General features: G+C 47.2%; 1 protein-coding gene across 2 annotated transcripts; it reads right to left on the bottom strand.

Moving 5' to 3' along the window:
* Positions 1-85: 85 nt before the first annotated feature.
* LOC137535510 (zinc finger protein 568-like) lies at positions 86-12,032 on the bottom strand. Of its 2 annotated transcripts, none has more exons than XM_068257350.1 (5): positions 11,822-12,032; positions 10,369-10,544; positions 7,844-7,941; positions 6,488-6,779; positions 86-1,865 (listed from the first exon to the last, which is right to left on the bottom strand). In XM_068257350.1, the coding sequence occupies exons 1-5, from the start codon at positions 11,860-11,862 to the stop codon at positions 415-417; spliced, it is 2,058 nt and encodes a 685-aa protein (XP_068113451.1). In that variant the 5' UTR covers positions 11,863-12,032; the 3' UTR covers positions 86-414. The 2 variants fall into 2 exon arrangements, with proteins under 2 accessions (XP_068113451.1, XP_068113452.1); XM_068257351.1 differs by having other exon boundaries at positions 10,369-10,530.
* Positions 12,033-27,989: the final 15,957 nt, after the last annotated feature.

The following is a 27,989-nucleotide window of genomic DNA, read 5'->3' as shown; positions in this document are numbered from 1 at the left end:
GCAACAGTCCTCTGATCCCACAACTGTCACCCAATCCCTGCCCAGCAACAGTCCTCCAATCCCACAACTGTCACCCGATCCCTGCCCGGCAACAGTCCTCTGATCCCACAACTGTCACCCAATCCCTGCCCAGCAACAGTCCTCTGATCCCACAAAAGTCTCAGCAGACCGCATTTGGTCCCCGGGCCGGACTTTGGACATGCCTGTCCTAGGGGTACTGCGATTCACATAACATTTAGCTTTGTAATATTTCTATTTGTTAATGAGGAAAAAAAATCTGATTCTCTACTGAATTATTGGTAAAATACTACAAACCAATTAGAAGAATGAATACAATGAATAAAAGATAAGAGACAACACAACACATTCAGTAGTTATGCATTTCCTACACTCAGCACATGGATAGCGCTTCTCTCACGTGTGAAATCTTTTATGTGTGGCGAGGCCCGATTTCTGCTGAAGGCATTTCCCACACTCAGCACAGGAGTATGTCTTCTCACCAGTGTGAGATCTCTCATGTCTGACAAGCTTTGATTTATCCGCAAAACATTTCCCACACTCAGAACAAGAAAAGGGCTTCTCCCCAGTGTGAGATTTCTTATGTCTATCAAGTTTGGCTTTATCCCCAAAACATTTTCCACACACAGGACAAGAATAGGGCTTCTCACCAGTGTGAGATCTCTCATGTCTAGCAAGCTTTGCTTTATCCCCAAAACATTTCCCACACTCTGAACAAAAATAGGGCTTCTCACCAGTGTGAGATCTTTCATGTCTAATAAGATTTGATTTCTGAGCAAAACATTTTCCACACTCAGCACATGAATAGGACTTTTCACCAGTGTGAGATCTCTCATGTCTAATAAGATTTGATTTCTGAACAAAGCATTTCCCACATTCTGTACATGAATAGGGCTTCTCAGTACTATGAGATCTCTCATGCAAGACGAGGTCCGATTTCTGTGCAAAATATTTCCCACACTCGGCACATAAAAAAGGTTTCTCCCCAGAATGCGATCTCTCATGTATGACAAGATTTGATTTTTGAGCAAAACATTTCCCACAATCAGCACATGAATAGGGCATCTCATTAGTATGGCATCTCTTGTGCAAGACTAGCTGTGATCTCTCAACAAAACATTTCCCACACTCACCACATGAATAAGGTTTCTCATGAGAGTGAGATCTCCTATGTAACTTAAGATTTGATTTCTTGGCAAAACATTTCCCACACTCAGCACATAAATAGGGCTTCTCACCAGTGTGAGATCTCTCATGAATGACAAGCTCTGATTTCTGAATAAAACCTTTCTCACAATGAGCACATGAATAGCGCTTCTCACCAGTGTGATATCTCTCATGAATGACAAGATTTGATTTATTAGCAAAACATTTCCCACACTCAGCACAAGAATATGGCTTTTCACCAGTGTGACATCTTTTGTGCAAGACTAGCTGTGATCTCTGAACAAAACATTTTCCACACTCAGCACAAGAAAAGGGCTTCTCACCAGTGTGCAATCTCTCGTGTGTAAGAAGCTGAGATCTCCACGTAAAACATTTCCCACACTCAGCACATGAATGGGGCTTCTCACTAGTGTGCGCTTTCTCATGTCTGACAAGCCTTGTTTTATCTCCAAAACATTTCCCACACTCAGTACATTTATATGGCTTTTCACCAGTGGGTGATCTCTGCTGGGCTGCGGCATGAAGGTCTGTGGGGGAAAGAGGATGGAGGGAGCCGAGGGGAAGGTTTTCAGCAATAATTGTCCTTCCTGCTGAATCTGGTGTGACGTCATCATCAGTTGTAGAGTCTGTGGATACAGAGAGACAAGTCTCTGAAAGGTTCCTGACGCCGGGACTCAGCGCTGCAAATAGAGAAACATCATCATGTACAGTGACCATTATCAGCTTATTACAGGCCAGTAACACTAAGTCACCCCTACTGTGACCAACCTGTGTACAGTAATGTACAGTGACCATTATCAGCTTATTACAGGCCAGTAACACTAAGTCACCCCTACTGTGACCAATCTGTGCACAGTAATGTACAGTGACCATTATCAGCTTATTACAGGCCGGTAACACTAAGTCACCCCCCTACTGTGACCAATCTGTGTACAGTAATGTACAGTGACCATTATCAGCTTATTACAGGCCGGTAACACTAAGTCACCCCTACTGTGACCAATCTGTGTACAATAATGTACAGTGACCATTATCAGCTTATTACAGGCCGGTAACACTAAGTCACCCCTACTGTGACCAATCTGTGTACAGTAATGTACAGTGACCATTATCAGCTTATTACAGGCTGGTAACACTAAGTCACCCCATACTGTGACCAATCTGTGTACAGTAATGTACAGTGACCATTATCAGCTTATTACAGGCCGGTAACACTAAGTCCCCTTACTGTGACCAATCTGTGTACAGTAATGTACAGTGACCATTATCAGCTTATTGCAGGCCAGTAACACTAAGTCCCCTTACTGTGACCAATCTGTGTACAGTAATGTACAGTGACCATTATCAGCTTATTACAGGCCAGTAACACTAAGTCACCCCTACTGTGTCCAATCTGTGTACAGTAATGTACAGTGACCATTATCAGCTTATTACAGGCCAGTAACACGGAGGGCCCATTCACACCTGAGCGGGAATCGCACGATTCCCGCTCGCGGCAAACCGCTAGCGGTTCTGCAAGAACCGCTACACATTGTAGCCAGTGGCCGTGTTCTCACTGCCGCGGTTGCGGTTAGCGATAACCGCAACCGCGTTGCATGCAGCGGTTTGCCGGCGACGAGCGTTCCGCGATTTGCGATCGTGATTAGCGTGCATAGCACGCTAATCGCGATCGCTCCAAAACCGCCGCAGTGTCCAGTGATTTTTCTGCGCTAATCGCGGGAAAATCACTCCCGCAGAACGCCGGCGGTAATCGCCGGCGTTCTGCGATTGTAAGTGTGAATGGGCCCTAAGTCACCCCCTACTGTGACCAATCTGTGTACAGTAATGTACAGTGACCATTATCAGCTTATTACAGGACGATACTTTTTTTTTTCTTTTGGTTTTGGCAACTCATCTTTATAGATAATATAACTAATTGAGCTTCAAAATCTATATCTAAGTCTAGTCGTATATTAATAAATTGTTTCAGTTATCGGTCACCCCGATCTCAAGGAGCATGATGTCGTTTGTTATGGGGTCTAGATTCCCCGCCCCCCCCCCCCCCCCTCCCCTTCCATTTTTGGACACATTGAGGTGAGTTACAGTTTATCAGTTCTCCTAAAAATTGGCAATGTCTTGAGAGTGATTTTTCTGGTTTAAGCTTATTAAGGATTTTTTTTCAACAATGTTAAACTCTTGTTATATCTTTACTGCTGAGGGATTTATTAAAGCTCTGATTTTTTTTATATAACCCCAAGTGTTTCTTCTCTTTTTATCTATATCAAAGAGACACCCCAGCCCTGAGCTCGTCATTACTCCTAGATACTTAATATTCTGTGCCATAACCCATATAAAATTACAAGTTCTTTTTATTTCATTCTTGTTTTCTTACTACAACCAAATACCCAATGGGGAGACTGGCTTATATTGATCTTCATATCAGAAATCCTGATAAAATTGTTGAGGGTTTGATGAAGTTTTGGTAATGATGACAGAGGATTAGATAATTGTCATATGCCAAAACCTTGACCTCTGTCTCCCTGAACACCAAATCTGTGATTTGTTCAACTTGGATAGTTTGGAGAAGTATTTCCAGCCCTGAATTGAAGATACAGTAGCTGACAATTTTTTCGGGGGCCGCGCAGGGTCCCCTTTATCAAGGCGTGTGGTTACAAACACATATAGTTCACATACTATATATACCAATCTAGTCCCCAATACCCCACCCCAAACGTGACTAAACAGTGATGTCATTTCCATTGTTTACTGATAAACATGCCCAGTTATCTGAGCGATTAACAATATTACACTCTCATCAGTGCGCACAACGCTACTGTATCTGTTCACACATACCTGTCCCGGCGTCCTCCAGCAACACTCTGTTGTTAGGATGTGGCTAAATGACACAGCAATTCAAACATACACCATATCCACGGCCGTTACTGCAGCCGGCTCCCGTGTGCTGCTTCGCCTCCCAGGGCGCCGCCCACAGTCATCATTGGTTAAAAAATCTGAACCAATGGCGTTTGCCGGTCTCTGGTTGCAGGCAACATCCCACTCAGTGACGTCTTACATTGCTCCGCCCTGCTCCGTGTATATGGTATGTCACATTGCTCCGCCCTGCTCCGTGTATATAGTATGTCACATTGCTCCGCCCTGCTCCGTGTATATAGTATGTCACATTGCTCCGCCCTGCTCCGTGTATATAGCATGTCACATTGCTCCGCCCTGCTCCGTGTATATAGTATGTCACATTGCTCCGCCCTGCTCCGTGTATATAGTATGTCACATTGCTCCGCCCTGCTCCGTGTATATAGTATGTCACATTGCTCCGCCCTGCTCCGTGTATATAGCATGTCACATTGCTCCGTATATATAGTATGTGAACTATACGTGTTTGTAACCACACGCCTTGATAAAGGGGGACCCTGCGCAGCCCCCGAAACAATTGTCAGCTATATAATCTTTGTGGAAACACATGGCTCAATAAAGAGCGTGATTGATTCTAAAGTGGTGTGCTGATACATTGGATTGTCGCTCTCAGGCCCGTTCTCAGGGACTATAGGTCTTGAGAACAGGCCTGAGCCAGAAACAGCAGTCTGTCGCCATTAGCCCAGCAAAGCATTTTTGACATCTTGCTAATATAGCATAAATACTTATTGGTGGTTCCAGCCTTCATCTTTTTTTCTGTATCGTGGACCCTGGAGAACAAGGGTGTTTTGGGCTTGGGCACACCAGTCCTTGCTTTTGTGCGTTTCACTCCATTGCTTTCAAGCTATACAGTATATACATTCAGCATCAGAAGAAGGAGATACCTAGCTTGTTTTTCAAATATAAATAAATGTCATACAGTTGTCATCCTGTTTGAAAAATCCTGCTTTCACTGATGGCTAACACAGTACAATGCTCTACTGCTACCAAAATGAGTCAGAAAAGAGTTAAACTGTAGCACAGAGAAAGCTGCTGCCATTCCCTAAGGCAGAGGTCCTCAAACTTTTTAAACCTGGGGCCAGTTCACGGACCCTCAAATTGCTGGGGGGCCGAATCTATCATTTGGAAAAAAAAATTCTGGACCGGTGAGCCAACATTTTAATCGTACTCATCCTGTTTTGCCCCAGCTAAATGAAAAGATTGATAATACAACATAGGAGACAGGTGTCCAGCACTGCTGTGGTTTTATCTGCAAACATCTTGAACTGCTTGCAACAGAAGAGAAGCGTGTACAAACCTTGTGGCCAGTGGTGTGGTGGCTGCAGGGCAATGAATTCCTGAATGCCACCAGGTTTGTACACCCTTATCTTCTGTTGCAAGCAGTTCAAGTTGTATGCAGATAAAACCACAGCAGTGCTGGACACCTGTCTCCTAATGTGTATAAACTTTTTTCTCCCACATGTTTATTAATTGGCCTGCAACTGTCCCCCCACGTCAGAGAGACCCGTGCTGCGCGTCTACAAGCAGCCACAGGTTGCCATAGTGACGTCCAAATGGGCGGTGATGCGATGTGCCGTGCAGAGCTGGCGCCTCCTCCCCTCGCTGCTTTGTGGAGGGGAGGAGGTTTAAGCTCTGCAAGGCACATTGCGTCACCGCCCCTTTGGACTTCACCATGGCAACCTGTGGCTGCTGTCTTCACTGCAGAGAGGACACTGGACACAGCGCGGGCCAAGGCGGCGTGGCGTGAGGGAGGGGCAGGTAGATGTACAGCACAGGTCTTTCTGATGTGGCGGGGAAGAACAAACCAATCTTTTGATATTACTGGGGCAGCACAGGCCGGCAGGCTGGTCATTTTGATGTTAGGGGCCGAATTTGGCCCGTGGGACGTAGTTTGAGGACCTCTGCCCTAAGGGGAAAAAAGCCAAACAAACCACAAATTTAACAGGTCTTAGAACTTTTACAGCTGACCAGCGATACATTATTTGACAGCAGTGAGGGGAGAGGAAACTTAGCAGAGCTGATAATTCCTGTCCGTGAATGTGTGCATGAAAACTCACCAAACTCAGGAGTTCTGTTACTGTAAACCCCTGGCACTTCACACAGAAGCTTGTATGTCCCCACTTATCATAAAGAGGAGAGGATCATCAGGTGACATCAGATACTGACTGTCATCACACACACCAGGAAGTGAGAGGGATGCAGGGATCTCTAGAATTCAGGCAGAACAGAGCAAAGCAGGAGAGATGATTTACTTTGACATGTCCTGCCGCCCTGCTGTTTTTATCACCCAAGGTCGTAGCCTATGAGGCCTTCCCAGAAATCCGATCTTAATTGTACAGTGCCCCAGAAGATGCTAGCACTATATAAATCCAAAATAATTATGCTTACTCACCAGTGCTAATAGTTGTAAGAATGTTTTCCTCTTTACATATCCTCATCATGCTACCCTGCTCCTTAGACTGCTGATCACTCTTCACATATGTCTCTTCTTCTTCTTCCTCTTTACTTCTCCTCATAATGTCTCCCTCCTCCATAGACTGCTGATCACTCCTCACATACGTCTCTTCTTCCTTTTTAATTGTCACCATCATGACACCCTCCTCCATAGACTGCTGATCACTCCTCACATATGTCTCATCTTCTTCCTCTTTAACTTCAACTTTTATGTCTATTAGTTCTTCATCCTACATGCAGAAAAAGAGAGAAAATGTAGGTATTTAACCACTTAAGCCCAACTGGACGAGATTTCTCGTCCAGTTGGGCTGCGCGCACTCCCGCGGGTCGCGCGCGCTCCCGCGGGCCCCCCCGTGCGCGCCCCCGCTGCTGCCCGTTAGCCCACCGATCAGTGAAAGGGATTATAAATCCCTTTCGCTGATCGGACCCCCCCGGAGAAAAGCCGACAGCGTCTCTTCAGACGCTGCGGCTTTTCTGAGCTCTGGGCTCCTTTCTTCTGCCTGGGAGCGAGATCGATCGCTCCCAGGACTTTTTGATTCTGGCCATCTTGTGGCCAAATAGCAAATTGCACCTAAAAAGAAAAAAAATTACAAATAAACATATAAATATATTAAAAAAAAAACCCTGTTTACCTCCCACACCAAAAAATACCCACATACAAGTTTACATAAAAAAAAAAAAAAAATTACAATAATAAAAAAAAAACAAAAACATAAATAGTTACCTAAGGGTCTGAACTTTTTAAATATTCATGTCAAAGGAGTATATCAATATGATTTAATAAATTATGGGCTTCTAAACAGTGATGGACGCAAAACGGAAAAAATGCACCTTTATTTCCAAATAAAATATTGTCGCCATACATTGTGATAGGGACATAATTTTAACGGTGAAATACCCGAGGCATATGGGCAAATACAATACGTGAGTTTTAATTATGGAGGCATGTATTATTTTAAAACTATAATTGCTGAAAACTGAGAAATAATGAATTTTTTCCATTTTTTTCTTATTCTTCCTGTTAAAATGCATTTACAGTAAAGTGGCTCTTAGCAAAATATACCACCCACAGAAAGCCTAATTGGTGGCGAAAAAAACAAGATATAGATCAATTCATTGTGATGAGTAGTGATAAAGTTATTGGCAAATGAATGGGGGGTGAAAGTTGCTCGGATGTAAAAAAATTTCAACCCTTCGGGCTTAAGTGGTTAAAATGTAGCAATTATAAACTTATTAACAGAAGAATATAATCTCACAGAGTTTGAAAACGCCGGTAACCCTCAGTCTCCCTTACCTGATAATGGTGGGAGGTGGTGGGACCTTCCTGTGGACAATCCTGGGAATAAAGAGGACCTGTACATTTCTCTGGTGGGTTGCTGTTACTGGATACATCTGTAGGAAACACACACACTGACTGAATACATTGTCTCTATGTGTTTATCAGATGATGGGGGATCTAGGTGGACAATCCTGGGAATAAAGAGGACCTGTACATCTCTGGTGGGTCTCTGTTACTGGACACATCTGTAGGAAACACACACACTGACTGAATACATTGTCTCTATGTGATTATCAGATGATGGTGATCTAGGTGGACAATCCTGGGAATAAAGAGAACCTGTACATCTCTCTGGTGGGTTTCTGTTACTGGATCCATCTGTAGGAAACACACACACTGACTGAATATATTGTCTCTATGTGTTTATCAGATGATGGGGGATCTAGGTGGACAATCCTGGGAATAAAGAGGACCTGGACATCTCTCTGGTGGGTTTCTGTTACAGGATACATCTGTAGGAAACACACACACTGACTGAATACATTGTCTCTATGTGATTATCAGATGATGAGGGATCCAGGTGGACAATCCTGGGAATAAAGAGGACCTGTACATCTCTCTGGTGGGTTTCTGTTACTGGATCCATCTGTAGGAAACACACACACTGACTGAATACATTGTCTCTATGTGATTATCAGATGATGGGGGATCTAGGTAGACAATGCTGGGACTAAAGAGGACCTGTACACCTCTCTGGTGGGTTTCTGTTACTGGATACATCTGTAGGAAACACACACACTGACTGAATACATTGTCTCTATGTGTTTATCAGATGATGGGGGATCTAGGAGGACAATCCTAGGAATAAAGAGGACCTGTACATCTCTCTGGTGGGTTTCTGTTACTGGATACATCTGTAGGAAACACACACACTGACTGAATACATTGTCTCTATGTGTTTATCAGATGATGGGGGATCTAGGTGGACAATGCCAGGAATAAAGAGGACCTGTACACCTCTCTGGTGGGTTTCTGTTACTGGATACATCTGTAGGAAACACACACACTGACTGAATACATTGTCTCTATGTAATTATCAGATGATGGGGGATCTAGGTGGGCAATCCTGGGAATAAAGAGGACCTGTACATCTCTCTGGTGGGTTTCTGTTACTGGACACATCTGTAGGAAACACACACACTGACTGAATACATTGTCTCTATGTGTTTATCAGATGATGGGGGATCTAGGAGGACACTCCTAGGAATAAAGAGGACCTGTACATCTCTCTGGTGGGTTTCTGTTACTGGATACATCTGTAGGAAACACACACACACTGACTGAATACATTGTCTCTATGTGTTTATCAGATGATGGGGGATCTAGGTGGACAATCCCAGGAATAAAGAGGACCTGTACATCTCTCTGGTGGGTTGCTGTTACTGGATACATCTGCAGGAAACACACACACTGACTGAATACATGAGGCTTGATTCACAAAAGGGTGTTAAGTGTTAGCATGCCTGTGAAAAGCCCCTTAGCACACCTAAAGGTAGTTTGTGCATGCTAATAGGCGCCCACGTGCAAAGTTTAGCAATGCGCGGTGCACGCGAAATGTCGCACCGGGTGCCCCTAAAATGTTGCACTAGGTGCGTCCGAAATGGCTAACCTTTGTGCGCGATTAGTAAGAGCTTTAGACGTGCAAACTACTTAGCACCCTAGTTTGCACGTCCAAAGCCTTTAGGCATGCTAAGTAAGCACTCATTTGTGAATCGAGGCCATTGTCTCTATGTGATTATCAGATGATGGGGGAACTAGGTGGACAATGCTGGGGATAAAGAGGACCTGTACATCTCTCTGGTGGGTTTCTGTTACTGGACACATCTGTAGGAAACACACACACTGACTGAATACATTGTCTCTATGTGTTTATCAGATGATGGAGGATCTAGGTGGACAATCCTGGGAATAAAGAGGACCTGTACATCTCTCTGGTGGGTTTCTGTTACTGGATACATCTGTAGGAAACAAACACACTGACTGAATACATTGTCTCTATGTGTTTATCAGATGATGGGGGATCTAGGTGGACAATCCCGGGAGTAAAGAGGACCTGTACATCTCTCTGGTGGGTTTCTGTTACTGGACACATCTGTAGGAAACACACACACTGACTGAATACATTGTCTCTATGTGATTATCAGATGATGGGGGATCTAGGTGGACAATCCTGGGAATAAAGAGGACCTGTACGTCTCTCTGGTGGTTTTCTGTTACTGGATACATCTGTAGGAAACACACACACTGACTGAATACATTGTCTCTATGTGATTATCAGATGATGGGGATCTAGGTGGGCAATCCTGGGAATAAAGAGGACCTGTACATCTCTCTAGTGGGTTTCTGTTACTGGAGACATCTGCAGGAAACACACACACTGACTGAATACATTGTCTCTATGTGATTATCAGATGATGGGGAATCTAGATGGACCCCAAGTACTGCTCTCTCCTGTACAAGTAATTAAAGTCTCCTCTTACCCGGTGATGTGAGGGGTGGCTGACTCTCCATCATGGCGTCCTTGTAGAGGTCCTGCTGTCCTTCTATATACTGCCCCTCCTCCATGCATAAAGAGCCGGTAACATCTGCACTTATCTTCTCCGTTGGATTCTGCTCCATCTCCACTGAAGAGGACACATGGTCTATACAGGAGAATCTTTTCAGTAAATAATATAATGGAAATTATATGGACTGACTTGAATGAAGAATTAGGAAGATTTCTGAAGTTTACCTCCCAGCATTTGAAGATAGAAATAAGAAACACAATTTAGCACAGAAATGTTCAGACACACACCAATCCTAGCTAAAGTATAAAGGACATCTGAGACAAAAAAGTAAAAGTAAGTAAAATGTATAACCTACTTTTGTTATAAGGTCCTCCTTTCTCAGGCGGTGTCCTCTCTCTGTAAGCCCCCCCCCCCCCCCCCAGCTCACAACCTCATCTAATAATTGGCCCCTGCGCAGCAGCATCCCTTCACACATGCAGGAGGCGCTGTCCACACTCCCGGCAGCTCTCCCCTTTCCTGGGACTTGCGTACAGCCCTCAGAGTAGCGCATGTGACACCTTTCCCTCCAGACCATCAGACCACTGCTGCGCATGCACTGGGGCATTCACTCCGGATCAGGACACACAGAGACAGGCAGCTCAGTCACACACATATCTTTAATACGTTTAAATCTAATTTGAAGGCTGTAGACAATGACTTATGATGTCACAGACACCATCCCGACGGTGCGCGCCTCTACAAAGTCCCAACACCCTCACTATTCACCCACCTAGACTAAAAGCACCTTCATGTACACCCACCCAGAGGCCCGTGGAAGCGAGTGTGCCACTGTTCAGAGGCAGTTCCCGGGGTTGATCGCGGCTGAACAGCAGACCGCAGGAGGACGGCTTATGGGGCGGGAGAAAGCCTCGGGTGAGTATCGATTCTTCTTAGTTTTTCATCTCGGAGTCTCTTTTAGCCCCCACTATTCGGCCAATCACAACGCTGAGTGCTGTAGAGGGTGCTGTGATTGGAGAAATGTTCCCTATGAGGTTTCCTGCTGGGTCCCCTAAACTAGACTACCCAATTACACAAACATTGTAAATCAATAATAATAATTAAGTAAAAAGTGTGGTCAGCTACTTGCCTGGGGCTTCTTCCAGCCCCTATGACGTCCTCTTGATGCCTCACTGTCATTCCACGCTGCCCTGTTCCCCGGGTGTCTCCCACCATAAGCCATGCCTCCCAACTTTTTGAGATAAGAAAGAGGGGCACTTAAAGAGAGTCTGAAGCCTAATAAAATACTTCTGTAGAGGACCAGAAAAGTAGGGAATGATGTAAGGGATCAGGAGGACTTTAGGAGCCCCAGATAAGTAACTGGACACATCTTTTTTCATTTAAAGTTTACAGGAGAAAGACGATGAAGTGGAGTAATAATAACTATTACCTTTGTTGTTCCCAGACCCAACAATGCACTCTCAATTTCATCCACTCTTTTTACATTTTCATCTATGATTCCACCACTTCCTGTCTGTGGTTCTATCACTTCCTGTCTCTGCGTTCCAGCATGGAGAGGAAAGGTCGCCATCTTGTGGTGCAGTAGTATACTACACCAGAAAAAAAACTATTTTGAATGATGATTATTACTGAATTGTTATTCTTTATTTATGTATATACTGTAGGCCCAATGTCTGTGTGCCATTGTGCAAGTAAGTATGTATTTACTGACATGTATGGCTATATCTAGCACCTTTTTGACCAGGTGCTTTTCTCAACTTTATCCAGTGCCCTTTTATAACAGAAATCTTTTTTTTTCTCCACTATATCCGGCGCCCTTTTATAACCCAAATCATTTATCAGCTACATCTGGCAAACTTTTTTCCAGGCAGCCATTTTTTAATTAATTTTCTAATGAATGCAAAAGGACTGGGCAACTGATCAATTATCATTACTGAAGTATTATAGAGAACTTTTGCCCTTGGTTAAACACAAAACAAATGGGTTACTGAAGGACTTTGAAGCATTATAGCTCGTTTATTGCAGCCATTTTTGCTGCAACTTGAAACTAAGGTCAATACAGTCGCACAAAATACCATCACCAATAAGCAGGACGGTTCCTCCATGAAGCAACTAGCGGTGAGCTGTGGCGAGCTCCACTGCTGGTAATCAATATTACGAGTAGGACTTGCTGGCCGCAACAGAGGGGGGGTTAACTTACCCATGTTACCACCTATAGCCGATGCAGTTCACTCGAGTTCCACGTCACTCATGCTTCCTCTTTCAAACCCCGAACAATGCTTTCAAACCCAGAACAAGCCAAAAATATAGAGCTCCTAAAGGTTATTGTCTCCCACCCAACTTTTTGATCATGAATTATTCATCCTCCAAAGTGAAGTCACTGGATTTGAGACAATTAAGGATCCATACATTATGTTCTGTAGTGGATTGACCTTGAGAAGGATGTATCATAGACAGAGTGATAAGGATGAACAAACCAGGTTGGTTATTAAGTTACTGGAGGTAATTGATTGACAGGTGTTCCAAAACCTTCTGGACCCGGCAAGTGACAATCAGGGTACCTCTGATAATCCAGAAGCAACAACTGCACACCCGGGTAAGTTCAGACCATGATCAACCTTTTTACCTTCCTTATCGCTATATCCACCAATTAAGGTATTTTCTGATCTTGTTACCAAAGATATTGAACGATTACGACCACTTGTGGGTAGAGACCAGAATTTAACAGTTGATGAATATTTGGCTCTGAGTGACCTTCCAAAGAGAGATGATGTTATATCATGCGTGAGGGCGATAAAGATGGAGAGTTGATGATTATGTGAGTGAAGCTTGCTGCAATAAAAAAAATATAACAGGGTACTTTGGGCTAATCCTACAGACACTTGAAGAGGGAACTGGACCGTATCCTGGATAATGCAAAGGAAAGTGCACTAATTTCACAATGGGAAAAACAATTCTCTTATGGTAAGGCAACCAGTTGTCCCCAGAGCAGGATCTTTAACCAGGCAACCAAATCAATTGCTTTAGGGCCCCCGGGAGGTCAAAAAGGTTTAAGATTTATTGCCTCTGTTCATGTTTCAGTCAGTAAAAAACAGATCTCGGCAGCAATTATCTACTATAGAGATAAGAAGTTATACAAGCAGGCTCACACACTCACACAGTTACTCCCCCTCCCCTTAGCGCAAAGCTGTCAGACACAGGCTGGGGCTGGAATGTGATCTCTCCATACAGGAGCAGCTTTTTAGCTTAGCTAGGGAAATTTGAAGTGTGTCAGGCAAAAACATATGTAGCTAAACCTTTTTTCCATAATAGGATCATCATCATCTGGTAAGATCTGCTCTGCTCAAAAGCCTATGACTTGTGTGCAGGATGTTTACAGTTGGTCTGCTGAACTCATTAGCCTTAATTTTATCCCCCACATCGGGGTCTCATAAAGATATACAGTCTCTGTCCGGTTTATTGTGTCTGTTCATCATTTATCCTTCTCTGTTCAAATCTTTCTGTCTGTAAGATCTCAGCAGCAATGCTCTACCACAGAGATAAGAAATTATACACACAGACATACAGTGTTACTCCCCCTCCCTTTAGGACAATCTGCTCTGCTAAAAAGCCTCTGAGTTCTGTTTGTGTTGCTCATAGTTGGTTTCCATCATTGCTGAACTTGGCCTTCATTTTAACACCCTAGTTGGCCAAATAATATCTAAAGCTGCCAATACACACATCGATTTTGAACACTGATTGAATCTTCCAGTAATCTAGTGCTCATACATATCCAGTCGATTAGCTTTCAAGCAATACTGTGCTGTTTATCAATCTCTGGGGGATAGGGGCAGGACAGGAGCGGTGGGGAGTCGATGGTCCATAACTTTGCCCTGCATCAAGCAGTACAGCAATTGCAGTTTGATTGAAACTAGAGTTCTGCCGTCGATCACTATACAGTTGAATTCTAATGGAATAATGATCAATCAGCTAGGCATATTGGGGCATAATTGACCTGTGTATGACTAGTGGGAATGACCGAGCAAAACGGACAAATTTGGTCTTACAGTGAATCAGCCCCAAATTTTGCAAGATCCTCACAACCTGAAGGTCGGGTACACACCAGGCAATTTCCCATCAGATAGACCGGTCAAATGGATTATTTCTGACAGATCCAATCTGATTTCTGACCATTTTTCTGATCAATTTTGTATAGAGGTGTTTAGAAAAATGATCAGAAAAATGATTGGAAATCCATTCAGAACTTTCAGAAATATTCAATTCAACTCATCTATCTGACAGGAAATTGCATGGTGTGTACCAGATATTAGTCAAATTGGCCAGGTGGCAGGTTTAGGCAACAATGAAGAAGTACAAGGGTCAATCACATTTTCTGTGTAAACAATCATGAAGTTGTTGATCTTACATCTGCCTCGCTGTACTCACTTTTGTTGCCAGTGGTTTAGACATTGATTAATGGCTGCGTGTTGATGTTATTTTGATGGCTCAGTAAATAAACTTACACAGTTATAAAACCTGTACTCTGAATGCTTTACATTGTATCACAGCGTCATATCTTCAGTGCTGTCTGTCCCATGAAAAGGTGAAATACAATATTAACAAAAATGTGAGCAGTGCACTCACTTTTGTGAGATACTGTATGCTGGGGAGACATCCGTTCAACAGTGTGTGTGTGTGTGGGGGGGCTAAATTTATTAGGCCTCTTTTCCATGGGCTGTTGAGCTGTGTGCTCAGCAAGCAGTTACCAGGCAACAGCGAGCAGTTACCAGGCAGTAATGAGCAGTTACCAGGCAGTACCAATCAGTTGTGAGAGTTTGGGAGGCATTTTACTGCCTATCAACAGTCCGTGGAAAAGAGGCCTAACTCTGCTTGAGGCCCTGCATGGTCTTAACCCGCCTCTAGTCGTCCTTACTTTTTATTTGTTGCCCAAGGTGCACAAGAACAGAAAAAAAAACACTGGGGAGACCCATCGTCTCTGGGACCGGTAGCTTGATAGAAAAGGGTTGCGCATTTCTTGATTTTTTTTTCTACAGGACTATGTTATTTCTTTGGATTCTTACATTAGGGATTCCCTTGACTTGATCACGAAACTGAACCAGGTTTCTGTCCCTGCAGGTGTGGTCTTTATTCTATGATGTTGAGGACCTTTACACCAACATTGGACATGTGGTACTAACCACCGATACCATCATTGCACAATACTTACCCCGAGATCTTGTGTTATAGCTAAAAGAGCACCCAACTTCAAGGAGACATGAAGCAAGAGCCATTTCCAATGCACACAAGGAGAGCCACCCTTGCAGCCAGCCGGTGTAATGTTTGCTATGCTGTGGTCACTGGGTCAGAATAGCAATAGCCATATAGCAGGTTATGCTTGGGTACAGTCTCACCAGCAGCACTGATGTCACAGCTCCGTCCTCAAGAGCCTGGAACTCGCAGCGGTTTTCCGGTAATGCTTCCTGATGCTATCAGGGATGGTTTAACCTTTTGGGGACAGCGTATATTAGATCTTACGCCACACTTGTGGCTGTTCTAGCCTGATGCAGCATAGGATCTATGCCACCCGCCGTTTCCACTCTCGACGCAATTGTGCGCATGCGAGAGGGGAGATTTAGCTGTCATATGACAGATGACATCTCCCCTCAGTGATCAGAAGCCATCGCATACGGCTTCTGATCACGTGATCACTATGATCGCCGGCGGATCATAGTGATCACTTTGACAGCTGCGGCGGTAGGCTGGAAAGAAAAGGATCTACTCACCTCCCTGACGTTCCCACGACGATCGGCGCTCCCCACCACTCTAGCCAGCATCCCCGCTCGCTCTGACCTCAGTGCCGGATCTCGGCTTGATGTAAACAAGCAGTGACCCGGAACTGAGTCAGTATGAGCGGGGATGCCAACCGGAGTGGAGGGGGCTAGAGCTGCTCATCGCTGGAGCCTGTGAGGCGAGTAAAGGCCGCTGCATACAGGGGTGACACCTGACCACACAGGTGACACGATGCCCAGCAAGCTCCAGCAGGGATCCGGCGGCCAGATTCCCCCCCCCCCCTCATGCAAATTCGCCTGGTCCTTAAGGGGGGGTTAGGCGGTCGGTCCCCAAAGGGTTTATGGTCAAACTTAAGCGGGCCGCCCCAACCAACCCACCCCACTGCCAATTGCTCCCCAGGGCCCCTCACATGTAGCAGCAGGAGTTAGGCAGTGGCTGCACCATCCATGTACTCTTCAGCCATGGCATCTGCCTCTTCTCTATCCAGTGCAGCACGTGTTATGTGTAAACTGAAGCCGCACAGAGAGGAGACAGACAGCATGGCTAAGAGTACATAGACGGTGCAGCCATTGCCCACTGGGAGTACCAGTGAGTGATTAATGCTGCTAAACGTGAGGGTCCCCAGAGAGCAGTGAGATGAGACAACTTGGTGGGGTCCAGCAGCACTGGGGCCCCTGCAGAGGTTAGGGGCCCTTGGGCAATCCCCCCTTTACATCTAAGGCAGCACCGGCCCTGGATGCTGTGCATATCTTCGCATATCTCGCAGTTGGAGCGCCAGGGAAGTTCAAGGTTTTCAAGTGGTTACAGTTATTTCCGTGGACATTTTGACATCAGCAATGATCCTCTCGGCCCTCAAGCATCAGCAGGTGACCTAAATGTTGCCATGGAAATCTCTGACAAATAAGAACCTCAAATGAGTGTAAAGATTCTTGTTGAGACCTCCAAGATTCAGTGGTCATCATTTCCAACCGTTCTTCTTGTGGAGATCACAATGGAATTGGTGTGGTGCACTGACCATATATAAAACGCTGGAGACAAGGAGAACCAGGTAAAATCCTTCAAGCAGTTCCTAGAGAACATTAATATAGGAAAGTCCAGACGCCCCGCCCCTCCAAAAAAGTGATGAGCTGAAAGGGATCTGAGCACAAAATCTAACAATCAAACAAACCTCGCTCTAAGGGAGGTTCAACAGTGGTGTGGGTCCACACTAGTTCCACTCCATAGCTTACTCCCCATCTCCTCCTATGCTTGTCCACACCGGCTCCACTCCACAGCTTACTCCACATCTCCTCCTATGCTTGTCCACACTGGCTCCACTCCACAGCTTACTTCCCGTCTCCTCCTATGCTTGTCCACACTGGCTCCACTCCACAGCTTACTCCCCCATCTCCTCCTATGCTTGTCCACACAGGCTCCACTCCATAGCTTACTCCCCATCTCCTCCTATGCTTGTCCACACTGGCTCCACTCCACAGCTTACTCCCCATCTCCTCCTATGCTTGTCCACACTGGCTCCACTCCACCGCTTACTCCCCATCTCCTCCTATGCTTGTCCACACTGGCTCCCCTCCACCGCTTACTCCCCATCTCCTCCTATGCTTGTCCACACTGGCTCCATTCCACAGCTTACTCCCCATCTCCTCCTAAGCTTGTCCACACTGGCTCCACTCCACAGCTTACTCCACATCTCCTCCTATGCTTGTCCACACTGGCTCCACTCCACAGCTTACTCCCCATCTCCTCCTATGCTTGCCCACACTGGCTCCACTCCACCACTTACTCCCCATCTCCTCCTATGCTTGTGCACACTGGCTCCACTCCATAGCTTACTCCCCATCTCCTCCTATGCTTGTCCACACTGGCTCCACTCCACAGCTTACTCCCCATCTCCTCCTATGCTTGTGCACACTGGCTCCACTCCACCGCTTACTCCCCATCTCCTCCTATGCTTGTCCACACTGGCTCCACTCCATAGCTTACTCCACATCTCCTACTATGCTTGTCCACACTGGCTCCACTCCACAGCTTACTCCCCATCTCCTCCTATGCTTGTCCACACTGGCTCCACTCCATAGCTTACTCCCCATCTCCTCCTATGCTTGTCCACACCGGCTCCACTCCACAGCTTACTCCCCATCTCCTCCTATGCTTGTCCACACTGGCTCCACTCCACAGCTTACTCCTCATCTCCTCCTATGCTTGTCCACACTGGCTCCACTCCACAGCTTACTCCCCATCTCCTCCTATGCTTGTCCACACTGGCTCCACTCCCCATCTCCTCCTATGCTTGTCCACACTGGCTCCACTCCACAGCTTACTCCCCATCTCCTCCTATGCTTGTCCACACCGGCTCCACTCCACAGCTTACTCCCCATCTCCTCCTATGCTTGTCCACACTGGCTCCACTCCACAGCTTACTCCCCATCTCCTCCTATGCTTGTCCACACCGGCTCTACTCCACAGCTTACTCCCCATCTCCTCCTATGCTTGTCCACACTGGCTCCACTCCATAGCTTACTCCCCATCTCCTCCTATGCTTGTCCACACCGGCTCCACTCCACAGCTTACTCCCCATCTCCTCCTATGCTTGTCCACACTGGCTCCACTCCATATCTCCTCCTATGCTTGTCCACACCGGCTCCACTCCACAGCTTACTCCCCATCTCCTACTATGCTTGTACACACTGGCTCCACTCCACAGCTTACTCCATATCTCCTCCTATGCTTGTCCACACCGGCTCCACTCCACTCCACAGTTTACTCCCCCTCTCCTCCTATGCTTGTGCACACTGGCTCCACTCCACAGCTTACTCCCTGTCACAGGAGCCCTAGTGGTCAGACTGCAAATGGCCTTCTAAACGGTGCCAGCGCACGGATCCTGCGAACTCTGGTCGCAGTCAATGCGCAGGAACCGTTGGGAATTAGCCGCAGACAAACCAGAAGGGAGCCTGTGAGGTACGGTAATTACAAAATACACACTAATTCAGGGTATAACTGCCACCACCTCGGTTACCATGGGCCCGAGGAGCCCGCTGACTGACTAGTCCTGCGAATAAAAACGGTTAAACACACTCTATTCTGTCTAGTTAACCACAATACGATAGTAGTAGCGTCTCTCCAGAGACCTGGGATCGGTTCTGTGTGTGCTGAATAATAGGGTAGCTATAACAACAACTGACAATAGCGTCGGTTTATTGAAAGCAATATAAATAATTAATATATACAGACAATTATTAAAATCAACAATTATTAAAACAGTAATAGCCAGTATGAAAAATAAAAGAAGGGAGAAAAAAACACTTAGTTCCTGGAAAGATGTCCTTTTGTGGGAAGAATCATAAAGTCCAAGCAAAATAGTTTCAAGTTTCCCAAAGTTCTTTGTTTCAGAGCAAAATTCAAAGTTCAGCAAAGTTCTTTGTTTCAGCTAAGTTCAATCAAAATGGCCACCACTTGTTCCTCACGGTGGCCGTGTGTTCATGAAGGTGGAAAAATGGAGGAATGAATAGCCCGGGCAGCTCATGTACTTTTAACCTCCCTGGCGGTTTATTTATTTTGCCAGGGAGGCTGCAATGTGGTTTTTTTTTAATAAAAAAAAAAAATATTTCATGCAGCCAACTGAAAGTTGGCTGCATGAAAGCCCACTAGAGGGCGCTCCTGATGTGTACTTTCGATCGCCTCCGGCAATCGAAAGTAACAAGATAGGCCGCAATGAGCGGCCTATCTTGTTTCGCTTTCCTCGTCGCCATGGCGACGAGCGGAGTGACGTCATGGACGTCAGTCGACGTCCTGACGTCAAAGCCGCCCGATCCAGCCCCTAGCGCTGGCCGGAACTGTTTGTTCCGGCTGCGCTGGGCTCGGGCGGCTGGGGGGACCCTCTTTCGCGGCGATCGGGCAGCACACGCGGCTGGCAAAGTGCCAGCTGCTTTTTTCAGAAACGAAATCGGCCCAGCAGGGCCTGAGCGGCGACCTCCGGCGGCATACCCCGAGCTCAGCTCGGGATTACCGCCAAGGAGGTTAATGGAGCTGCTTTCAGAGGCGAGCTTCCAGAGTCGGCCCCCGGGCCGGACTATGGTAATCACATCTGGGCAGGGGCTTCCACAAGCCACATAATCCTGACATTTCTCTAGACCGACCTACGCGGCCGGCACACAAATAATAATTACATATTCTCGATCCCCAGAACCTCCCGATTAATATGATACCTTGGATGCGGGTGTTAGGGAATATGGTTACCGAGGGGTCCATAACTCCTTAACCGACCGGGCCATCACAATGAATTTCATATCAGCACGATGGCCAGATTTTACCGAACAAGACGATATGAATTTTATAGCTGTGCGATATACGGTCTCCATTTAATAGGTAAGAAAACCTATCCCCAAGGTTTTCCTATCTGCCTAGTCGGTGCCGTTCTGGCTGCTTTGTCATGGCCCCCTGGAGAGCCAGTTTCCTTTCTCTTTTCATGGGGCCATATGGCTGTGGGGGAAAAGGAGCTGGTCCCTGCAGGGAATCCAGCCACGTGCGACATTCCTGAGGGGAATGCTTTGCTCACAGGGGAACAGGTCTCTGGATTAAAGAACACAAAGTGTCGTTTTCTGATCGCTTGCACGACTGCACAGATCCGACAGGGAGCGATCAGGAAAGCGACTGTGAATTCTCTAGATTCACCTGCGTTTCTCACGGCTATTCCGTGACACTCCCCATCTCCTCCTATGCTTGTCCACACTGGCTCCACTCCACAGCTTACTCCACATCTCCTCCTATGCTTGTCCACACTGGCTCCACTCCACAGCTTACTCCCCATCTCCTCCTATGCTTCTCCACACTGGCTCCACTCCATAGCTTACTCCACATCTCCTCCTATGCTTGTCCACACTGGCTCCACTCCACAGCTTACTCCCCGTCTCCTCCTATGCTTGTCCACACTGGCTCCACTCCATAGCTTACTCCCCATCTCCTCCTATGCTTGTCCACACTGGCTCCACTCCACAGCTTACTCCCCATCTCCTCCTATGCTTGTCCACACTGGCTCCACTCCACAGCTTACTCACCATCTCCTCCTATGCTAGTCCACACTGGCTCCACTCCATAGCTTACTCCCCATCTCCTCTTAGGCTTCTCCACACTGGCTCCACTCCACCGCTTACTCCCCATCTCCTCCTATGCTTGTCCACACTGGCTCCACTCCACAGCTTACTCCCCATCTCCTCCTATGCTTGTCCACACTGGCTCCACTCCACAGCTTACTCCCCGTCTCCTCCTATGCTTGTGCACACTGGCTCCACTCCACCGCTTACTCCCCATCTCCTCCTATGCTTGTCCACACTGGTGTTGGATAAACAGATGTACATTCAAGAGGCGCACAGACAGTTGCAGACCCCGGGCCATTATGAGAAATGCAGAAGTGATCCCACTTGGGTAATTAAAAGTAAGGTGGATCACATGGTGCAGGATGCCCTGTTGCTAGGATTGATTACGAAAAATACTGCAGAATTTTTGGAGGTTATTCACCCGCAGGTTCCACTATTGTACTTGTTACCCAAGATACACAAATGTCTGACTCTGCCCCCAGGCCGCCCTATCGTGTCAGCCGTTGGGTCAGTCCTTTACCCTTTGTCCAAGTTCGTGGATGTTTATTTGCAGGATATGGTGAAGGGGATACCAACTTGTTTAAGGGACACCACGGATCTGTTACAAAGATTAAAAGAGGTGGACACCAGGAAATCAGGGTTGATCCTGGCTACCCTGGATGTACAAAGTTTGTTTACCTCTATCCCACATGAGGAGGGCATGAGGTACATAGAAGAGATGCTGCTTGAGACATCCATGGAGAATCGTTTGATATATTTTGTACTTGATTGCCTTGAGATGATATTGGTTAATAATTACTTTAAGTTTGGTAACGATTTCTATCTGCAGAGACAGGGCACAAGTATGGGGTCCCCTGTGGCCCCGTCATTCGCTAATCTGTTTATGTACAAATTGGAGCAATGTATGTTTTTGAAGAACGAGAAGTATTGTCATAATATTGCGGGGTACTATCGATTTGTGGATGACATCCTGATTTTGTGGCAGGGAGAGTTGGAGGAGCTACAATTGATGGTGGAGGATGCCAATGTGGCACATTCCACAATCAAATTTACGATGGAGTCCTCAGCGAAGGAGATCCAGTACTTGGATGTCTCTATAAAGATTACAGATGAGGGATTGCAGACGGATCTGTATACGAAACCTACGGACCGGAACAATCTCCTCAGAGTGGATAGTTTCCACAGCAGAAATGTAATCAAAGCCATCCCTAAGGGACAGTATCTGAGGGCCAGGATAGCTTCCACAGAGGGAGGCTATCAAGCAGCGGCTGAGAAATTGACAAATAAATTCCGTTCAAAAGGTTATGATTCTAACATGCTTGATAAGGTACGGGCCGAAATAGGAGAAGTCCCAAGAGAATCGTTGCTACAAAGTAAGTCAGAGCGGGATGGTTTAACGGATCGTATCCCCTTCGTTCAGACTTACTGTAAACAGTCGAAAGTGGTCAGACAGGTGGTCAACAGGTACTGGCCGATACTACAGCAGGATCCTGTGTATGGAGAGATATTTAAAAATGCACCATTGTTTTCTTTTAAACGGGGGAGGACCATTAAAAACATAGTCAGCAGGGTAGATCTTGCGGAACGATGTGTAGAGATGCATAAACTCACAAAGAAAAGGGGTACCTTCCCGTGCATGAATTGTAATTGCTGTGGGGCGATCATCAAAGGGGATCATGTCAGCCACCCATACACAGGAGAAAGAATTAGAATTAATTCCATGTATACCTGCGACAGCACGTTTGTCGTGTATGCACTTAAATGCCCGTGTGGGCTCCTGTACGTGGGGAAGACGACAAGAGACGTCAAAACCAGAGTGCAGGAGCATAGAGGCTCCATTCGTGGATTCAAACCATCCGAATTGAGCAGCCATACGCCGGTGGGCAAACACTTTTTTGCCCGTGGACATGGTGTATCGCAGCTTAAGTGGATGGTGCTGGACCATGTACCCCCGCCAAAAAGAGGAGGAGACAGGGACAGATTACTGTTACAGAAAGAAGCACGGTGGATGAGGAAATTAGACACCATTGCGCCTAAAGGCATGAATGAAATGTTTAGTATGAAATGCTTCTTGTAGGTAAATGTCATTGTGTTTCTCCCCTACAGGTTGTGATGAATGGTCATCGCTATGGTGGGTGGTGGAGGAGGGACATCTGTATCGATGGTGCAGTGAGTCTATGCATTGCATGTTCAGTAAATTTTGTGTGTTAACGGGCATAGCCTAAATGTTGCTTACACTTATGTTCCCCAAGATGTTTAGATGGGTAGACATTGGATTGTAGTGCCCAAAATGATGAACTTGGACTTACCCCGAGGGGTTAATTCAGAAGTTGATCAGCTGATCGAAGAGGAGGGTTTGTTAATTTGGGTGTGGTCTAAGAATGTTCATAAGGTGCTGTGTTGGAGAGGTTGCATGTACACTTGAGGAAGGGGGAAACCCCGAAACATGTCGTGTTTGCTACTAATTTAATAAACGCAAGTTTATACGCCAGTTGAGTGCCTCCTTCTTTTCTATTTGTATCTGCTGTGGCGGAGTGGTGATCCGCAGAGGGATTGTGCACCGGCAGCCCAGGTGACACACCTGGAGTTGAAACCAAGCTCAGCAACCCCCTTATTTGCTGCACACTGGCTCCACTCCACAGCTTACTCCCCATCTCCTCCTATGCTTGTCCACACTGGCTCCACTCCATAGCTTACTCCCCATCTCCTCCTATGCTTGTCCACACTGGCTCCACTCCACAGCTTACTCCCCATCTCCTCCTATGCTTGTCCACACTGGCTCCACTCCACCACTTACTCCCCATCTCCTCCTATGCTTGTGCACACTGGCTCCACTCCACCGCTTACTCCCCATCTCCTCCTATGCTTCTCCACACTGGCTCCACTCCACAGCTTACTCCACATCTCCTCCTATGCTTGTCCACACTGGCTCCACTCCACAGCTTACTCCCCGTCTCCTCCTATGCTTGTCCACACTGGCTCCACTCTATAGCTTACTCCCCATCTCCTCCTATGCTTGTCCACACTGGCTCCACTCCACAGCTTACTCCACATCTCCTCCTATGCTTGTCCACACTGGCTCCACTCCACAGCTTACTCCCCATCTCCTCCTATGCTTCTCCACACTGGCTCCACTCCATAGCTTACTCCACATCTCCTCCTATGCTTGTCCACACTGGCTCCACTCCATAGCTTACTCCCCATCTCCTCCTATGCTTGTCCACTCTCCAGCTTACTCCCCATCTCCTCCTATGCTTCTCCACACTGGCTCCACTCCACAGCTTACTCCCCATCTCCTCCTATGCTTGTCCACACTGGCTCCACAGCTTACTCCACATCTCCTCCTATGCTTGTCCACACTGGCTCCACTCCACAGCTTACTCCCCATCTCCTCCTATGCTTCTCCACACTGGCTCCACTCCATAGCTTACTCCACATCTCCTCCTATGCTTGTCCACACTGCTCCACTCCACAGCTTACTCCCCATCTCCTCCTATGCTTCTCCACACTGGCTCCACTCCATAGCTTACTCCACATCTCCTCCTATGCTTGTCCACACTGGCTCCACTCCACAGCTTACTCCCCGTCTCCTCCTATGCTTGTCCACACTGGCTCCACTCCATAGCTTACTCCCCATCTCCTCCTATGCTTGTCCACACTGGCTCCACTCCACAGCTTACTCCACATCTCCTCCTATGCTTGTCCACACTGGCTCCACTCCACAGCTTACTCCCCATCTCCTCCTATGCTTGTCCACACTGGCTCCACTCCACAGCTTACTCACCATCTCCTCCTATGCTAGTCCACACTGGCTCCACTCCATAGCTTACTCTCCATCTCCTCCTATGCTTGTCCACACTGGCTCCACTCCACCGCTTACTTCCCATCTCCTCCTATGCTTGTCCACACTGGCTCCACTCCATAGCTTACTCCCCATCTCCTCTTAGGCTTCTCCACACTGGCTCCACTCCACCGCTTACTCCCCATCTCCTCCTATGCTTGTCCACACTGGCTCCACTCCACAGCTTACTCCCCATCTCCTCCTATGCTTGTCCACACTGGCTCCACTCCACAGCTTACTCCCCGTCTCCTCCTATGCTTGTGCACACTGGCTCCACTCCACCGCTTACTCCCCATCTCCTCCTATGCTTGTCCACACTGGCTCCACTCCACAGCTTACTCCCCATCTCCTCCTATGCTTGTCCACACTGGCTCCACTCCATAGCTTACTCCCCATCTCCTCCTATGCTTGTCCACACTGGCTCCACTCCACAGCTTACTCCCCATCTCCTCCTATGCTTGTCCACACTGGCTCCACTCCACCACTTACTCCCCATCTCCTCCTATGCTTGTGCACACTGGCTCCACTCCACCGCTTACTCCCCATCTCCTCCTATGCTTCTCCACACTGGCTCCACTCCACAGCTTACTCCACATCTCCTCCTATGCTTGTCCACACTGGCTCCACTCCACAGCTTACTCCCCGTCTCCTCCTATGCTTGTCCACACTGGCTCCACTCTATAGCTTACTCCCCATCTCCTCCTATGCTTGTCCACACTGGCTCCACTCCACAGCTTACTCCACATCTCCTCCTATGCTTGTCCACACTGGCTCCACTCCACAGCTTACTCCCCATCTCCTCCTATGCTTCTCCACACTGGCTCCACTCCATAGCTTACTCCACATCTCCTCCTATGCTTGTCCACACTGGCTCCACTCCATAGCTTACTCCCCATCTCCTCCTATGCTTGTCCACTCTCCAGCTTACTCCCCATCTCCTCCTATGCTTCTCCACACTGGCTCCACTCCACAGCTTACTCCCCATCTCCTCCTATGCTTGTCCACACTGGCTCCACTCCATAGCTTACTCCCCATCTCCTCCTATGCTTGTCCACACTGGCTCCACAGCTTACTCCACATCTCCTCCTATGCTTGTCCACACTGGCTCCACTCCACAGCTTACTCCCCATCTCCTCCTATGCTTCTCCACACTGGCTCCACTCCATAGCTTACTCCACATCTCCTCCTATGCTTGTCCACACTGCTCCACTCCACAGCTTACTCCCCATCTCCTCCTATGCTTCTCCACACTGGCTCCACTCCATAGCTTACTCCACATCTCCTCCTATGCTTGTCCACACTGGCTCCACTCCACAGCTTACTCCCCGTCTCCTCCTATGCTTGTCCACACTGGCTCCACTCCATAGCTTACTCCCCATCTCCTCCTATGCTTGTCCACACTGGCTCCACTCCACAGCTTACTCCACATCTCCTCCTATGCTTGTCCACACTGGCTCCACTCCACAGCTTACTCCCCATCTCCTCCTATGCTTCTCCACACTGGCTCCACTCCATAGCTTACTCACCATCTCCTCCTATGCTTGTCCACACCGGCTCCACTCCATAGCTTACTCACCATCTCCTCCTATGCTTGTCCACACTGGCTCCACTCCATAGCTTACTCCACATCTCCTCCTATGCTTGTCCACACTGGCTCCACTCCATAGCATACTCCCCATCTCCTCCTATGCTTGTCCACACTGCTCCACTCCACAGCTTACTCCCCATCTCCTCCTATGCTTCTCCACACTGGCTCCACTCCATAGCTTACTCCACATCTCCTCCTATGCTTGTCCACACTGGCTCCACTCCACAGCTTACTCTCCATTCTCCCCTATGCTTGTCCACACTGGCTCCACTCCACAGCTTACTCCCCCCATCTCCTCCTATGCTTCTCCACACTGGCTCCACTCCATAGCTTACTCCACATCTCCTCCTATGCTTCTCCACACTGGCTCCACTCCACAGCTTACTCCACATCTCCTCCTATACTTGTCCACACTGGCTCCACTCCACAGCTTACGCCTTATCTCCTACTATGCTTGTCCACACTAGCTCCACTCCACAGCTTACTCCACATCTCCTCCTAGGCTTGTCCACACTGGCTCCACTCCACATCTCCTACTATGCTTGTCCACACTGGCTCCACTCCACAGCTTACTCCCCATCTCCTCCTATGCTTGTCCACACTGGCTCCACTCCACCGCTTACTCCCCGTCTCCTCCTAAGCTTGTCCACACTGGCTCCACTCCATAGCTCACTCCCCATCTCCTCCTATGCTTGTCCACACTGGCTCCACTCCACAGCTTACTCCACATCTCCTCCTAGGCTTCTCCACACTGGCTCCACTCCACAGCTCACTCCCCATCTCCTCCTATGCTTCTCCATACTGCTCCACTCCACAGCTTACTCCCCATCTCCTCCTATGCTTGTCCACACTGGCTCCACTCCACAGCTTACTCCCCATCCCTTCCTGAGTGGCGTAGCCGATGAGCTTTGGGCCCCAGTGCAAGGTTTACATGGGGTCCCAAGCACTTAGGTTGGTATGGAGTCCCTAAATCTACCAAGGACAGTTTCAGTGTCAGAGAGGTGTAAGTACAGTAAGGAAACAGTTAAAGGGAAACAGAAGTGAAAATAAACTTATGAAATAATGAATTGTATTTGTAGCACAGCTAAGAAATACAATATTAATAGCAAAGAAACAAGTTATGTATTGTTTCCAGTACAGGAAGAGTTAAGAAACTTCAATTGTTATCTATACAAAAGAGCTTCTCTGAGCTCCATAGTCAAATTGGAGGTTGATTTCTGGAGCACTAAACATCAAAAAAACAGTGACAGACGGCTTCTGATAAGATTCAGCGAGAAGAGAAGTTCAAAGGGTCAGTAGCTCTGCAAAC

This window comes from Hyperolius riggenbachi, chromosome 10 (assembly GCF_040937935.1).
Source record: "Hyperolius riggenbachi isolate aHypRig1 chromosome 10, aHypRig1.pri, whole genome shotgun sequence".
NCBI classification, from domain to species: domain Eukaryota; kingdom Metazoa; phylum Chordata; class Amphibia; order Anura; family Hyperoliidae; genus Hyperolius; species Hyperolius riggenbachi.
This window is presented reverse-complemented; position numbering and strand designations above follow the sequence as displayed.

Bases quoted from the DNA above. Each gene is read 5' to 3' on its own strand.
- LOC137535510 (XM_068257350.1), bottom strand. From the start codon at position 11,862: ATGAAATTGAGAGTGCATTGTTGGGTCTGGGAACAACAAAG. The intron at 7,942-10,368 runs GTAAGAGGAGAC...TGTTTCCTACAG, and splicing joins GCCACCCCTCACATCACCGG to ATGTATCCAGTAACAGCAAC. The intron at 6,780-7,843 runs GTAAGGGAGACT...TTCTGCATGTAG, and splicing joins CCACCTCCCACCATTATCAG to GATGAAGAACTAATAGACAT.